The sequence below is a fragment of the Bubalus kerabau genome, chromosome 1 (assembly GCF_029407905.1).
Source record: "Bubalus kerabau isolate K-KA32 ecotype Philippines breed swamp buffalo chromosome 1, PCC_UOA_SB_1v2, whole genome shotgun sequence".
Classification (NCBI taxonomy): Eukaryota; Metazoa; Chordata; class Mammalia; order Artiodactyla; family Bovidae; genus Bubalus; species Bubalus kerabau.
This window is the reverse complement of record NC_073624.1, coordinates 127,401,365-127,417,544: the sequence shown is the minus strand read 5'-3', so window position 1 is coordinate 127,417,544 and position 16,180 is coordinate 127,401,365. Positions and strand designations below refer to the sequence as shown.

Here is a 16,180-nt window from a genome sequence, read left to right as displayed (position 1 = left end):
CATGCGTGAATTGCTCAGTGCGTTTCACTGTGTCGTGTTTAGGCCATGCGGATATTTGAATGAATTCATGACCCTCCCAAATCTTTGCATGTTTCCTGCAATATTTATCTTTCCCCAGAACCTCTAGGAGTTTGACTCCTTCAGGTCTCAGGTTTTCCAAGGTGATCTGCTTTTTCTGGCTGTGCTTGGTTTTCCCTTCTCCTCTTAGAGTCTCTAGTTGTAGGCACAGAAGGGCTTGTCTGTCTTCTGGGAGTAGGATCCTCTTGCTTCTTTCTCTTTTATACATTACTCATTTTATAGCCACCTGCATTTAGCTCTGATTATCAGTAGGCCTTCTAGTTTGCTGGGTTATGGTGGGGTTTCTCATCTTATCCTTTTTACAGTTGTAAGAATGTCCTTCTGCTTTTGCTATGGCTGCTGTAGACAGGGTGAGTCAGCAAACAGGCAGGCCCTGTGTAGCACTGACTCCCTTCCCCGCCTTCCTTTCTCTCCACTCCGTGGTGTCCTGTCACCAGAGCAGAGCCAAAGGGCTCTCGGGAACACCAGACACAGAGCAGAGCCAAAGGGCTCTCGGGAACACCAGACAAGGCTCCGGTGATAATGGCCCCTCAGATAATACATTTAGGTGGAGGTAACTGAGCTACTTCAGGATTATAAAATTTAATTAATACAGTTGTTTAAAACTTTTATTACATCTTTTATTTTTTCCAAAAAGTCTCGCTTGGAATTCAGTGGAAACAGATAAATGGTACCCCAGTTGAAGGTTGGGGCAAGACCTGTTTGTTTGGCCTCTTGTCATTTTATGGGTCTCTGGGGTTGCAAAGAGTTGGACATGACTTAGCGACTGAACAACATTTCTCTGGACTGCCTATCAGTCACCCCTAGGTACCGCCATGGAACCCTAAAGGAGAACAGTGTAGAAGTGCCTAACACAAACTTCTCATTCTGAAGCATAATCATAGTGTCTTCAGTTTTGTTCTACTCTGGAATATCTGGCTTATCAGGACCCCTGCTGGGAAGCTCCTCTTGTACCCTGTGTGTGGTGTTAACTCTTTCACCTAGTATTTCTGGGGGTGTTTTTTGTTTTTAGTAAATACTCCATTCATTCAGTTACATAGGCTGAAAACAGCAGAATCATCCTTCACTCTCCTTTTTCTCCACTTCCAGTCCATGAGCAAACCCTGTTGGTTTTCTACCTTCACAATACATCCTACCTTGCCACCTTAGTCAACCTGATTTTTGTTTTTCTCCTGGAAACAAACTGCAATAGCTAACTAGCAGTCTTCTTTTTTCCCTCTCCACCCCCTGACCCCCAACACACACGAGTATAGCGGCGTGTTACATGGATAACATAGTACAGTGTCAGTGACTTGGGTTCTGAAGCCAGGTTGCCCACATTCATACTTGATCTCCTGTCATGTGTCATTAAGAACATTAACCTTCCTGGGCCTCAGTTTCCTTAACAGAGGGGCGTGTTACATGCTAATTTTTCATTTAGTCTCATTAATATTAAATGAGTTAATGTTCAGCATTGATCTTCTAAATTGTGTCTTTCCAAATTGGTTCCACTCAGAGACAGTGTTGGAGGTGGTTTGTAACTGTGAAATGGTAACATAGGTGTTCTGTGGTGAGCTCAGGGAGAACGGCCATCTTCCATGGAGCAGGACAAAGCCCACTTGATCTTGATTATCAGCATGAATAAAGGTCACAAAAGAGAGGCCTTTCTGCAGTCTCTCTGATCCTTCCATGTCAGCTCTTCCCATCACTGTGACACAGAGTTCTCCAGACCTTGTATTGTTCACCAGCCTACCCTGTGCTTTTTATACACATCAGTGTAGAAGGTCTTTACTTCTTCTTATCTACAAACATGATTTTTTTACTAGAGAAAGAATTTAAATGTAAGTCAGAATAGCCAAAAATCAGAGATCTTTGTTATAAGTTGTTTTCCCTTTTTACTCATAGTTGGACTATTAAATTTATTATTATTATTGTTACAGGCCATGGTTGCTTGTTACCCTGGCAATGGAACAGGTTACGTACGTCATGTCGATAATCCAAATGGAGATGGAAGATGTGTGACATGTATATATTATCTTAATAAAGACTGGGATGCCAAGGTATGCCACCTAATTGAGCATTTATTTTTTATCTTACAGGTGTTCTTTTCTCACAAATACTCCTCATAGGTGAGACTGACTTTAAAATGTGGAACAGTTAAACATTTCTCCTTAGATATGCTTTACTGTAAGGTATTAGGGGTGGATCTTTATTAAAATGAAACAGATACTAATATAGCTCAAAAAGTAGATTCCCTTATTTTGGATATTGAAGCATTCATCCAAAATTTAACTTTTACAAAAGTATCTTTTATTAAAATAATACCCAAAACACTTATGAGAATTTTTTGCTCTATTACGACTTTTGAGGGAGATTATGTATAAATGATTATTAAGAACTATTTGCTATTTAACTCCTACATTTTATTTTTTGCATTGTTACAGAGATGTTGTTTGGCATTGAGTTGTTAGACTGTTGGAGGCAGGACTTCTTTCTCTGATTATGAAGTTTATCAATACTGACAGATTCTATGGTACAGTCAGAATGTACAATACAGCTAATCTCTGTTGTTTCAAAAATATATTCCCTGAATATCAGCCTTAGTTTCACTTAAGTTTAAAAGATTTAAACTTCAGAAATGTGTCATGTATGATTGCATTGGAGATTGTATAAACTAATTTTGGTTGATTTCTTTAAAATCTTTTTTATTTACATATATTGAAGCAAAATAGAAAAGTGAGCATAATATATAGCCCAGTGGATTTTCACAGAGTGAACATACTTGTGTAGCCATGGTAATTTTTAAAAATCAAATAACCTTTAAAACACCTTCCTTCGCCACACACACATATGCATAAATGAAAATCACCAGGTCCTAAATGTCCCAAAACTTAGTCCTGTTCTAAAAGCATATCCTAAAACTTAGTGATCCAGTAATCTTTCTGTACCATACTGATTTAAAGAATATCCTCTGTCCTTGATACTCTTATAGAAAACCTTAAAGACTCCACACAAAAACTATTAAAACTGATAAATGAATTCAACAAGGTAGCAGGGTATAAGATTGATATATAGAAGTCTGTTGCATTTCTTTATGCCAATATTGAAAAGAGAAGGTAGAAAAAATCCTGTTTAAGATCATGTCAGAAAATATGTATCTAGAAATATACCTAACCTATATGCTAAGGCTTATTATAAAACTCTGATAAAGGAAATCAGTGATGATGCAAAGAAAAGGGAAGATATCCCATGCTCTTGGATTGGAAGAATTAATATAGTTAAAATGGCCATACTACCTAAAGCAATCTACAGATTTAATGCAGTCCCTATCAGATTACCCATGACATTTTTCACAGAACTAGAACACGTAATCCTGTAATTTATATAGAATTGCCAAAGCAATCTTGAGGAAATAGAACAAAGTTGGAGGCACAGCCCTTCCAGACTTCAGGCAATGCTATAAATCTATAGTAGTCAAAGCAGCATGGTATTAGCGCAGACACAGACATGTGGATCCATGGAATAGAATAGAGAGCTCAGAAATAAATCCACACATCTACAGTCAATTAATCTTTGACAAAGAAGGCAAGAATTTGCAATGGAGAAAAAACAGTCTCTTCAGCAGATGGTGTTAAGAAAGCTGGACAGATGCATGTAAATCAGTGAAGTTGTTATATTTTTTATATATATATATATATACACACACATACATATACACACATACACATATATATAATAGAACACTCCTTCACACCATACACAAAAATAAACTCAAAATGGCTTAAAGACTTAAATATAAAACATGACACCATAAAACTTAGAGAACATAGGCAGTATATTCTCTGACATAAATTGTACCAGTGTCTTCTTAGGTCAGTCTCCCAAGGCAATAGAAACAAAAGCAAAAATAAATACAACTTAATCAAACTTAAAACAAAAATACAACCTATGGACTGGGAGAAAATATTTGCAAACAGTGTGACTGACAAAGGCTTAATTTCCAGATACACAAACAGCTCATACAATTCAATAATGACAACAAAAACCCAGTCAGAAAATGGCAGAAAACCTAAATACACATTTCTCCAAAGAAGACATTCAGATGGCCAATAGACAAGTGAAAAAATGCTCAACATTACTAGTTATTAGAGAAATGCAAATCAGAAGTACAATGAGGTAACACCTCACAAAATGGTCAGAATGGCCATCATCAAAAAGTCTACAAATAATAAATGCTGGAGAGGGTGTGGAGAAAAGGGAACGCTCCTACACTGTTGGTGGGAATGTAAATTGGTGGAGCCACTCTGGAAAACAATATGGAGGATCCTTAAAAAACTAAAAGAGTTACCATATGATCCTGCAATCCCACTGCTGGACATATGTCCAAAAAAGATGAAAGCTCTAATTCAAAAAGATACATGCACCCCCAGTGTTCCTAGCAACACTGTTTGCAGTAGCTGGGACACGGAAGCAGCCTGAGCATCTACCAGCAGATGAATGGACAGAGAAGTCCTTACAAGGGAACGCTATTCAGCCGTGAGAATGAAACTGCCATCTGCAGCAACACGGATGGTCCTAGAGATTATCATGCTAAGCAGAGTAAATCAGAAGAGAATGACAAATATTATTATGTATGATTTATGTGTACAATCTAAAAATACTACAAATGAACTTATTTACAAAATATTTAGAAATAGATTCAGACTTAGAAAACAAACTTGTGGTTAACAAAGGGGAAGGTGGGGAGGGATAAATTGGGAGGATGAGATGAAGAGGTATACACTACCATATATAAGATAAACAAGGATTTACTATTAGTAGAGGAAGCTGTATCCAATATCTTATAATAAACTATAGTGGAAAAGAATTTTCAGAAAAGAATATAGGAAAATACATAGATATGTGTAACCAAATCACTTTGCTGTACCTCTGAAACTATTACAATATTGTCAATCAACTATACCTCGATAAAATGAATAAATAAAGAACAAGTAACAAGGCTTTCCTGGGGGCTCAGCGGTAACAAATCCGCCTGCCAATGCAGGAGACACAGGTTCAATCCCTGGTCTAGGAAAATCTCACGTGCCGTGGAGCACCTAAGCCTGTGCAACTCCTGAGCCTGTCCCCTGGAGCTGGGGAGCCGCAGCTACTGCGCTCATGCGCCCTAGAGCCTGTACTCTGCAGGAGAAGCCCACGCTCCACAACTAGAGAGTGGCCCTCACTCTCCACAGCTGGAGAAAGCCTGTGCACAGCAGCTAAGACCCAGCACAGCCAAAGATAAAACGAATGAATTTTTTTTTTTAAAGAGCAAGTAACAAATGCAAGAATATTATAGAAGCGTGACAAGCAGTTAAAAATAAAAAATGTTGTTTTTTGAAAAGAAAGAATTTCCTCTGTCCTACTCCAAGTTCAAAATGGAGGTAAGTTTTATTGCTAGTATATTTTGAGGCCATAAAGCAACAAACATGGTTTTTTTGTTAAAACTTTCAAAGTTTGAAATCAAGAAATTGTTAATTCACCTTGAGCTCAACATACAAAACATTTTGTATGGTGTAAATTTAGTTAAAACTTAACATTTTTTCTTCACATTTTGTGAATCTCTAGAAAATTAGAAATATGTTTGATCAACTCTTCCACATTTTGTTAGAGTCTAGGTTCTTTCTAGGCTGATCCTAGATCCCATATAAATGACCTATCTAAGGTCATCAATATATAATTTTTATATTAGTACATAAGCAGAAAAAAGTCTTCAGTGCTTTTATAATGTAAAACTGAAAACTTTCCTTGCAAGATTTTGCTCTGAGTAAGTACACCGTACCAGAGGGTGCTCTGGGCACTGGAAACCGAGCAGAAACAGAGCTCTCCCTCACAGAGCTGGGCTCCAGTGGAGGGTGCAGACCAGATGGACTGGTGATTACAGTTGGTTATACCAAGTGCGGGACAGATTGCTGTGGGAACACATGGCAAGGCCACCTGATGCGGGAGTCAGGGAAGGCTTCCCAGAGGAAGATCAGTTCAGTCGCTCAGTCAGTGATGCCATCCATCTCATCCTCTGTCATCCCCTTCTCCTCCTGCCCTCAATCCCTCCCAGCATCAGAGTCTTTTCCAATGAGTCAACTCTTCACATGAGGTGGCCAAAGTACTGGAGTTTCAGCTTTAGCATCATTCCTTCCAGAGAAACCCCAGGGCTGATCTCCTTCAAAATGGACTGGTTGGATCTCCTTGCAGAGGAAGATAGGAAGCTTTAAAACCTATCTCTATTCCCGTTGACTCCAGGGGAAGGACAGAGAGAAGCAGGAAGAGTAAAGAAGGTATGCTCTCTGTCACAGTCTAGACCCCCTTTAGATGTTCACAAGTGCCCTGGGAGCCTCTCAGGGCAATGCTTAAACCTGCAGAAGGCGGGCAAGGGCACCAAGTAGCTTGAATCTAACTCACTTGACTATGAGCCTGGTGAACAGCTTCTCTGACTGTTGGGGAACTGAGGAATAGGCTCAGCCTCCACAGTGTCTTGATCAAGTATCAACATTCCGTTCAGTTCAGGAGTCTGCTTGTTAGGAGTTTAGTTTTTCAAGAGTAAAGAGTTACTCAGTTGGGTGGGGGTTACCTTGCTTAAGTCCTGCCCAGATTATAATCACCACAATGACAACATCTGTCTGAATTGTTCCCTACTTGGGAAATAGATGGGGAAACAGTGGAAAGAGTGTCAGACTTTATTTTGGGGGGCTCCAGAATCACTGCAGATGGTGATTGCAGCCATGAAATTAAAAGACGCTTACTCTTTGGAAGGAAAGTTATGACCAACCTAGATAGCATATTGAAAAGCAGAGACATTACTTTGCCAACAAAGGTCCATATAGTCAAGGCTATGGTTTTTCCAGTGGTCATGTATGGATGTGAAAGTTGGACTGTGAAGAAAGCCGAGCACTGAAGAATTGATGCTTTTGAACTGTGGTGTTGGAGAAGACTCTTGAGAGTCCCTTGGACTGCAAGCAGATCCAACCAGTCCATCCTAAAGGAGATCAGTCCTGGGTGTTCATTGGAAGGACTGATGCTGAAGCTGAAACTCCAGTACTTTGGCCACCTCATGTGAAGAGTTGACTATTGGAAAAGACCCTGATGCTGGGAGGGATTGGGGGCAGGAGGAGAAGGGGACGGCAGAGGATTAGATAGCTGGATGGCATCACCGACTTGATGGACGTGAGTTTGGGTGCACTCCGGGAGTTGGTGATGGACCGGGAGGCCTGGCGTGCTGAGATTCATGGGGTCGAAAAGAATCGGACACAACTGAGCAACTGAACTGAACTGCACCAAGGGCCAGCAACAGATCCTGGAAGAGTCAGTATCAGAATGCATGGGGAGTCCCTCTGGTCTCCAGTAGAGACAGATACCTACTGGGGTAAATGGTAGTGGCCCTCTGTGGACGAGTTCAGTTATATAGGCCCAGTGCTGATGATAAATGACACTTTCTCCCGATAGATTGAGTTCCTTAAATAAGACTGCTCTATTAATACTGTCTGTTGAACTTTTAAAATATGATGAACTATTTCTTTGACACAGTTAATCATTTGTAGTAATTTTCTTCAGAATGATTTGAAAAAAGAGTAGGTGAAGCAAGTCATCACCATACATAAATAAGGAATGCTTACTAGTTTTTCAGACTTTCAAGTGTCACTTTAAGACTTCTGAGTTCAGAGAATATTCATCTGTTTCATCAAATATTTACAAAATTCCCTAAAACAAGGAATGAATTTTTCCTTGTATCTCTGCATGTACTTGAAATCTCAATTCCAGACATTATTAATCGAGATGTTATGTGAACAATTCAGTTAAGACTCGATTTACTGAAGTGGTCTTTTCCCCCTAAATTTAATTTTGTCGCATTCTTGGTTGCTCATATTTACATATTTGGCTCCTTTCCTAGGTAAGTGGAGGTATACTTCGAATTTTTCCAGAAGGCAAAGCCCAGTTTGCTGACATTGAACCCAAATTTGATAGACTGCTGTTTTTCTGGTCTGACCGTCGCAACCCTCATGAAGTACAACCAGCATATGCTACAAGGTAGTATTCCTTTAAAGGAAAAAAAAAATTGGTAAAGAGCATAGTAAGATAGGAGGGGCTCAATAGCATAAACGTGAACATTTTCTAATGAATATCTTCCTGTCCTTCAGTTACCTTTATCGTAAGGCTTCAGTCATGACTGTTTTAATCTGAATGATTTTATAAGGGTGTTCACAGTTAGTCCCAAATGTCTGTGAGTCTCTGTGCAGCCCCTCCTTGTCTAGGGTGAGACAGGGAGCCTCAGGGTTCTTGTCTTCCCAGGCCTGTCTCCTTGGTTTGTGCATCTCTTAACTAGTATCCATTCTCAGACCTGGTGAGAGTATTCACGTGGGGAATAAGGACTAGGCAGAGAAGAGAAAGGGCAGCTTTGTTAAAGGGGGTCCAGCAGAAGTGGGGGGCAGAGGGATGGTATGGAAAAATGATACAGGGTAGAAAAATACATAATCAGAGAGTGGAAGTGTAGAGAAAAAAGAATAGAGCAAAGAGAAGTAGAGAAAAGGTGTGTTAAAAAAAATTACCCTTCTGCTTTAACATACAGCATCTTTTAGGCTTATACTGTTTTTTACATTTTCTGCTTTATACTCTTTCTACAAGGTTTCATTTTCTAAACCAATTTTTTACTGTATTCTTAAAGTTTTTTTTTTACCATTTACCATGACCTAATTAAAATGTGTAGACTATTAAAATGGAAGATGTTACAGACATTGTTAGCAAAATAAATATTTGTTTTAAAAAAAAAAGCTCTACTTTTTAAATACCTGTTTTTCATTATAGAAGGGATTTGGGACATTATAGTGAATTACTGGCACACAGTGGCTTAGATCTGGTGAGATCCCTTAGAAACACAGGAAGAGCTGGCTCTTGACAGTGATGTTGTATTATTTCATGAGCTTCAGACGGTGAAGGTTTTGTCACCTGCCTCTCCTTCCTTCCTTCTGAGCCGTGTTGCCTCAGCCCTTATGCATCTTAGTGGGTAGCGGGCTGAGCACTGTGACTTGAGGCCGTAAGAGCTCTTGGGTGGAACCCGGGGATCCCATCACATCGCAGACTCTGTCCTGGATCCTGTCTCTCCTTCCATCACCCCAGTGCCCATCTCAGCCCCGACTGCTTCTTAAAAATCGTTTCTGAACTTGAAACTGCTTCATTGATCTTCCTTTGTATTAAGTCTTGAATGTGATGTGGTGTATCCTTTCTCACTGGAGATAGAATGAACATTTTAGGTAATGAATAGATGCCATGCAATTATGGGTTGCTCCAGGAGTTTGGAGGAGGAAGAAAGTGGTCTTACATTGGAATCGATTGGTCTAGTGTAGCCGCTGGGCCTGGAGTGAGGAGAAGCAAGGAGTAGACAGTGTTGGCAAGGCTGGGAGGAAAGGGCGAGGCTGTGGAGTCAGAGCAGAGGCAGATATGTGGAGGAGGAATCCAAAGAGATAGGGGATGAGGCAGGAGAAACAGAGTGCTGTGTGGTGGTTTACAGCTGTCTTCTGGGAAGGCCTTGGGCAGTGCAGGGACCTGATGCAGATAGCTGAACTCTGGTTACTGAGGAACTAAGAGCTTGGGGCGGGTGCAAAAGACAGAGGAAGATATTTGTGCACTTTCCCCATTGCTGTGGCCACCTGTGTGATAGGGTAGGGGCTGGATCTCTGGAGCCAGGCTTGACCTCGGCTCTGTCCCTTTCCAGCCTCCCAGGCTCTGCCTCTGCTCTGCCTTTGACTCTTGACTGCAGACAGTTTGCTGGTTCATTTGATCAGTATTGCTTTTCCCCACTGAATACAGGCCAGAATCTGCAGGACACCTGACTGATTGCTGCATTCTTCTAAGGAACTGATCCTTTCCAACATGCTTTCACTCCCTGTGGTGTTTGCAGATTTTCTGCGTTTTTAGTACCAAAAGGTGTAACTAAGCGCTTTGTGGTCTTTAATAAACGAGAGTCTTCATTCATTTGTCAAATGAGGTGTTCCAAATGATTGAAATTTTCAGAAAAATGAAACAAGACATAGTATAATTGTTTTGGTTAAAATCCTAAAAAATTCTTCGCATGATCGAACTTTCTTGATGACTCCAGGTTGTAAAATTATAAATGCCTGTCATGACTCTTTGTTGTTACGAGTGTAGTGACATCCTCAGATGTTAATGAGAGTGCCCACTCTCCCCTGCTCTGCAGGCCTCTGCTCTGGTGTCCTCCTGTTTCTGTTCTTTTCTTCTGGAACGCTATTGATAACATGCTTTTTCTCTGACAGCCACTCTTTCCTTCTTGGTGTCTATGTCTAATTTGCTATAGGCTTGCAAAACAGATAATAAACAGGTTATGTAGGTACTAAGAAAACCATAAAAAGTCACTAACTCTGTAGTGTTAATTTGAGCTACTCCTGGCTCTGTGTTATGCTCTTGACCGTTGGGGTTCTTGGATAAGTGGGTTGTTACTGTGCCCACGTATCACCTGATGTCATTCACTTCAAGTTAGGTGTTGTTTTGCCATGATGAGTTTTACTAGATCTTTGCAACAGCATTCCCTTTTTTCCTCCCAGTGTGATCATTCTTACCCTGTTCTAAATTTTCTTTTAGGTACGCAATAACTGTTTGGTATTTTGATGCAGATGAGAGAGCGCGAGCTAAAGTAAAATATCTAACAGGTAAACATTTGGGGCCTGGGTACACTAGAAGGAAGAGACCCCGCAGCCAAGTGGTGCTGTCCATGAGCCAGAAGGCTTGCTCTTTGTTTTTGTCAGATTCTTAATTCCTCTATTTAGAAGAGGGCTGCTCTTAAGTCACCTTTAACCATCAAAATTGCCCAAAGGTGAGGCAAGTTTGAAACAAAGCAATCTGGGGAAATGGTTCGAGCAAACTGAGTTTTCTGTGATTATCCTTCTCAGTCATAGGCTGTCTTCATCTTATTCTCCCCATGGAAGAAAGGTAATATCCTTTCCTCTTTTGATGTACATGCTCTGGAGAATAATCCAGGTCTCCCATGTTAAATGTGGATATGAAGAAAATGAACGCAAAGGAGATGAATTGAGCTGCTGTAATCAGTGAATCTGACAGGCATGCAGAGTCCGTATCTGCAAGTGGCGTCTGTTCACCCCCACTTGTGGACGCCCTCCTGGAGCACTTGGGCCTGAGGTTTCCAGCAGATGGACTGCTGACCTGTCTTGTCTTTAACCCCACTTTGTGTCTCACAGATCTGCTCCAGTTCACATTACTGATTGGACTGCCTGTACTGTCACCAGCCATGGATAATCCCACATCAGCCTTCTATAAAACTATAAAAATTGAATATTCACAAGTTTCTGTTTATTTTCAAAGTCACTGTTTGTGACAGAAGCCTAGTAGTGTGCTTTCAGTGAGGCTGAACACACTGCTATTAATACTTTATAGCAATTCCGTTTGTTTTTCAAAAAAAAAAAAGACAAAAGTCATTATCCCTGTGTAGAGAGTGGTTTTTCCCATTGAAGGTTTACTAGTCCAGAGTCCCTGCATTTACCGTAATCAACCCTGAGGGTAACTTTTGGGAATCTGAGTGTGATCACTCTCAGATGATGTGTGTTTGCAAGTTGAAATGCTGTGCACACTGTTAGGAGCTCAGTGGGATGCAGGAACAGAAGCTCTCTGGTACTTAATGAATGAATGAATTTTCTTTTTTTTTACTTTGCAGGTGAAAAAGGTGTGAGGGTTGAACTCAATAAACCTTCTGATTCGATCAGTAAAGACGTCTTATAGAGCCTTTCATCAGCAATACCCCACTTCACCTACAATAATTATTGACGCTATTTGTTAACTTGTGAATACAAATAAATGGGGTAAAGAAAAGTAGACAACCAGTTGGCAGTTTAAGGAAACAGAAACAACTTTTTTGTGTTGCATCAAAACAAAGATTTTGACTGTGTGGCTTTGTACTGCATGATTGACTCCAGACCTGTGATGGGAGGAATATGAGTTATCAACTGAAAGTGGTGTTTACATCTGGACATGAAATAAGTGCCCTAGGTAGAATTTTTTTCATTCTTATATTTTACCAGATCTGTCATCTAGCTGAGTTCATTTCATCTCTCCCTTTTTTTATATAGTCAAGTTTGAATTTGAAATAATTTTTGTATAATCAGGTACAATTTATCAAAACTGAATTGAGAAAAAATTACAGTATTATTTCCCAAAATAGCATCAATCTATTTTTGTAAACCTCTTCGTACTATTAAATTTTGCCCTGAAAAGCCTCTTACAGTGATTGTTGCCAGTGACTAATGATTAATTTTGTTTTTACTTAAAATAAGAAAAGGAGCACTTTAATCACCAACTGAAAAATCAGATTGTTTTGTAATCCTTACACTAATTTGAACTCCTAAAAGACTGCTGCTGTTGTTTTTTTGACATTGTTAATAGTGAAACATAACAGTAAAACCGTCACTGTTTACTTTACCATTTACTACCAGTAACTTTTAGTTCATGTTTTATAAGAAAAAGACACAGTAAAAAGGTTTTATCTTTTAAGTTACATTAAAAAAAAAAAACAAAACTACAGTGACTGGCACTAAATGAACTTGAGGTTCTCCTCAGCATCAAGTTCCCAAGATAAAGGGCTTTCTTCTGCTTTCAGGTACAGCCTATAGATGTAGAACATACTGTCCACTTTCCTAGACTTTTCCTTGTGCTTCCCGTCAGGTTGATTGTACTTTGGAGTTTTGCTGTTTTCTTCCTACTTCTGTGCCCATCTGGCCAGCAGATCAGAACCTCATTCCTGTTGGGTAGCGTCAGGGGGAGACTGTGCCTCCAGACCGAACGGTGTTGTTAGAGACGTAACATCAGGGCCTCTTCAGCCCACTGCTGGTGCGCTCCGCAGAGGCGGTGCTCTCCGTCAGTACTGAAAGATGGGTGTTCGGTTAGAGATCAAAGCACGAAGCAAAAAACCAGATAACTTCTATGGGTCTTCTTTTTTATTTTTCAGAAAAAAGAGGGAATCCTACAAAATCACGTAAGTCCTCCCAGACTTGAGTTACGTAACACCTGAATTAGGATGGATGTCTTAGACTTGAGTTTCTTAGGCTGTTTAGCAAAGCCCAAAAGGTGGTATCTGTATTTTGCATGAATTATGGGTGTAAGACCTTGCCCACTTCAGTTTTCTATCTCTGTCCTTGATCTTCTTTGCCAAAATAATGTGAGTGTACAGAAATATTTCTGTATATTTCAACCTATGACAGTTTTAGCATCTGTATAGTTTGTATTCAGTTAGAGACCTTTTCTATGGAAAGCTCAGTAATTTTTATTAAAAGATTGCTACTGTTCATGTAAAACATGAAGAAAAGTTGTTTAGTGAACTGGCAGCATGGATTTAGGGTGGGATTAAATATTGAGTACTGTGATCTCACTTCGGAGAACTTGCAGGAGACAGTTGTAGTTATCGTTGGTTTTCCTCACCCACTGCAGTTTTGTTCCACTTCTTTCCTAGTCCCAGATAATATTAGTACAATGCAGCATCTCAGCAGTAAGTGCCTCTGCGCCTGCTCCCCTCCCGCCCCAGCCTGGTCTGCAGCGCAGTGCACTGCCTTAGGCCACAGCTCAAAAGCACTATTCTTTTCAGGTTGAGTAGAAATTGTATGATGTTGGTGGGAGGGTTGTTTGTCAAGGTGTACAATAACAGCCTTTTAATCTGGGAGCCCCTGTGTCATTCAGATACGTATTTCTGCAGTTGTGCAAAGTGTCCGATTCTACTGTCTGTGGGTTGTGCTTGCCTGACAGGTTTTAAATTTTGTTGTGGGTTTTTTTTTTTGTTTCTGGAAAAGTTTATAATTTCTTGGAGATTGTTGTGAAAGGATGGAGAAATCAGGATAGCCATTTCTTTTAATATCCATTTAAAATCTGTTCTTTTCATGTTAGTGGGACTGTTAACTTGTCACCAAGCAGGACTCTATATAAAACAAAATTTAAAACTATTTGTGGCCTATATGTGTTTAATCCTGGTAAAAGATGAAGCTTCTAATGCTGTTTTTATTCAACATATTAACCAGCTATAAAACACAGACCTTTATCAACAGCAGGCAAAGAATTTCAGGATTTACATATAGATAGACTATAAAGTCATGTAATTTGAAAAGCAGTGTTTCATTATGAAAAAGCTCTCAAAATGCTTGTAAAGCTAATCTAATTAAACAGATGTATAAATGTTCTTGAAAAAATTTATGCTTATTTCCACCTGTCTCTTGTTGTTTTTTGATCCTTTATCATACACTGACTTTCTTGATGGGCTCCTCCATCAGATAATGTGTTTTTCTCTCACTCATCTCTGGCTTAGCCCAGAGCATCTGGTACTACTTTTTATAAATGATAACAAGGGAAAGAGAACAGCAAACATGGAGTGTGACAAGTTTAGCAATCCTGGGAGTAGCTGGACTGTCCATGGGATCCATGAGCTCTGTGTTTGTATTCTCAACATTGAGGTTCTTGCCCTTTTGATAGAATTTTTTTTTAATGACTCTAATACACTGTTGAGTCTATCTGTGTTGCTCCTCTGCTGCAGAAACGGAAGGGCCATGAGGTTTATCTCTGTCACAGGTATCCTCTGTGTATATATGCAGAAAAGTATAATCGGTGTGGTCATGAACTAAAGAGCTGATTACAACATGAGGTCAATATACATATTCATTTACCTCTTATTTAAAATATTTTTTGGTGTGGTGTTTTTGTTATATTTCAACCTATCTTAGGGCTTCCCTGAATAGCTCAGTTGGTAAAGAATCCGCCTGCAGTGCAAGAGACCCTGGTTCGATTCCTGGGTCGAGAAGATCCACTGGAGAAGGGAAAGGCTGCCCACTCCAGTATTCTGGCCTGAAGAAGTCCATGGGGTCACAAAGAGTCAGACACAACTGAGCGACTTTCCCTTAGGGCATTTGTAAAATTCTACTGAAATACAGCTGAATGGATTAAAGGGAAGGGCCAGTGTGAGTTAGGGATGAAAACTGATTATTTTTGGTGGTGTGGCAAAAAGAGCACAGACAGGATTGACAGATCTGTTTAGTTCTGATGCAACCACTGAATTGTGTGACCTTTGGAGCCTTTTGCATCTGAAAATAAGCACAGTGGCTCCAGTCTTACAGAGAGTTGTGCGCAACCCAAGTGAAACACAGAGTATTCTCAAGATGCAGAGGGTCTGAAAACATGAGCTCTATCTTGGTTGTGGATGGCAATTATATGTAGTTATGCCATATATTTAATAATTGTACCTGGGTTTTTAGAAGTACCCAGTCTCCACTGCTTCAGGAATAGGCTCTTAGGCCTCTTACTGTCAAGAATGCACTCCCCAGATTCTGCTGTTGATTTTAAGGCAGAGTCTTTTCATGATCAGTTCAGTTCAGTCGCTCAGTCATGTCCGACTCTTTGTGACTCCATGAACTGCAGCACTCCAGGCTTCCCTGTCCATCACCAACTCCCAGAGTTTACCTAGACTCATGTCCATTGAGTCAGTGATGCCATCCAACCATCTCATCCTCTGTCGTCCCCTTCTCCTCCTGCCTTCAATCTTTACCAACATCAGGGTCTTTTCAAATGAGTCAGCTCTTCGCATCAGGTGGCCAAAGTATTGGAGTTTCAGCTTCAACATCAGTCCTTCCAGTGAACACCCAGGACTGATTTCCTTTAGGATGGACTGGTTGGATCTCCTTTCAGTCCAAGGGACTCTCAAGAGTCTTCTCCAACACCACAGTTCAAAAGCATTAATTCTTCGGAGCTCAGCTTTCTTTATCGTCCAACTCTCACATCCATACATGACCACTGGAAACACCATAGCCTTGACTAGATGGACCTTTGTTGACAAAGTAATGTCTCTGCTTTTTAATATGCTGTCTAGGTTGGTCAGAACTTTCCTTCCAAGGAGTAAGTGTCTTTTAATTTCATGGTTGCAGTCACCATCTGCAGTGATTTTGGAGCCCCAAAAAATAAAGTCTGACACTGTTTCCACTGTTTCCCCATCTATTTCCCATGAAGTGATGGGACCAGATGCCATGATCTTCGTTTTCTGAATGATGAGCTTTAAGCCAACTTTTTCACTCTCCTCTTTCACTTTGATCAAGAGGCTCTT

At 40.2% G+C, this 16,180-nt stretch overlaps 1 protein-coding gene across 5 annotated transcripts in view; it reads left to right on the top strand.

Moving 5' to 3' along the window:
* Positions 1 to 14,282, top strand: part of EGLN1 (egl-9 family hypoxia inducible factor 1) — a 64,203-nt gene extending 49,921 nt beyond the window's left edge. The window contains exons 2-6 of one of the 5 annotated variants that reach the window (XR_008717034.1): positions 1,998 to 2,117; positions 7,979 to 8,115; positions 10,681 to 10,748; positions 11,768 to 12,099; positions 13,055 to 14,282. Coding sequence is in view for 2 of the 5 variants with exons in the window: in XM_055588191.1 (XP_055444166.1) it covers positions 1,998 to 2,117; positions 7,979 to 8,115; positions 10,681 to 10,748; positions 11,768 to 11,832 (390 nt within the window). In the remaining 3 variants the exon portion in view is untranslated. Of the gene's footprint in view, positions 1 to 1,997; positions 2,118 to 6,232; positions 6,369 to 6,935; positions 8,116 to 10,680; positions 10,749 to 11,767 lie in introns of those variants that run through there. The other 4 variants (XM_055588191.1, XR_008717036.1, XR_008717041.1 and 1 more) reach the window with 4 other exon arrangements.
* Positions 14,283 to 16,180: the final 1,898 nt, after the last annotated feature.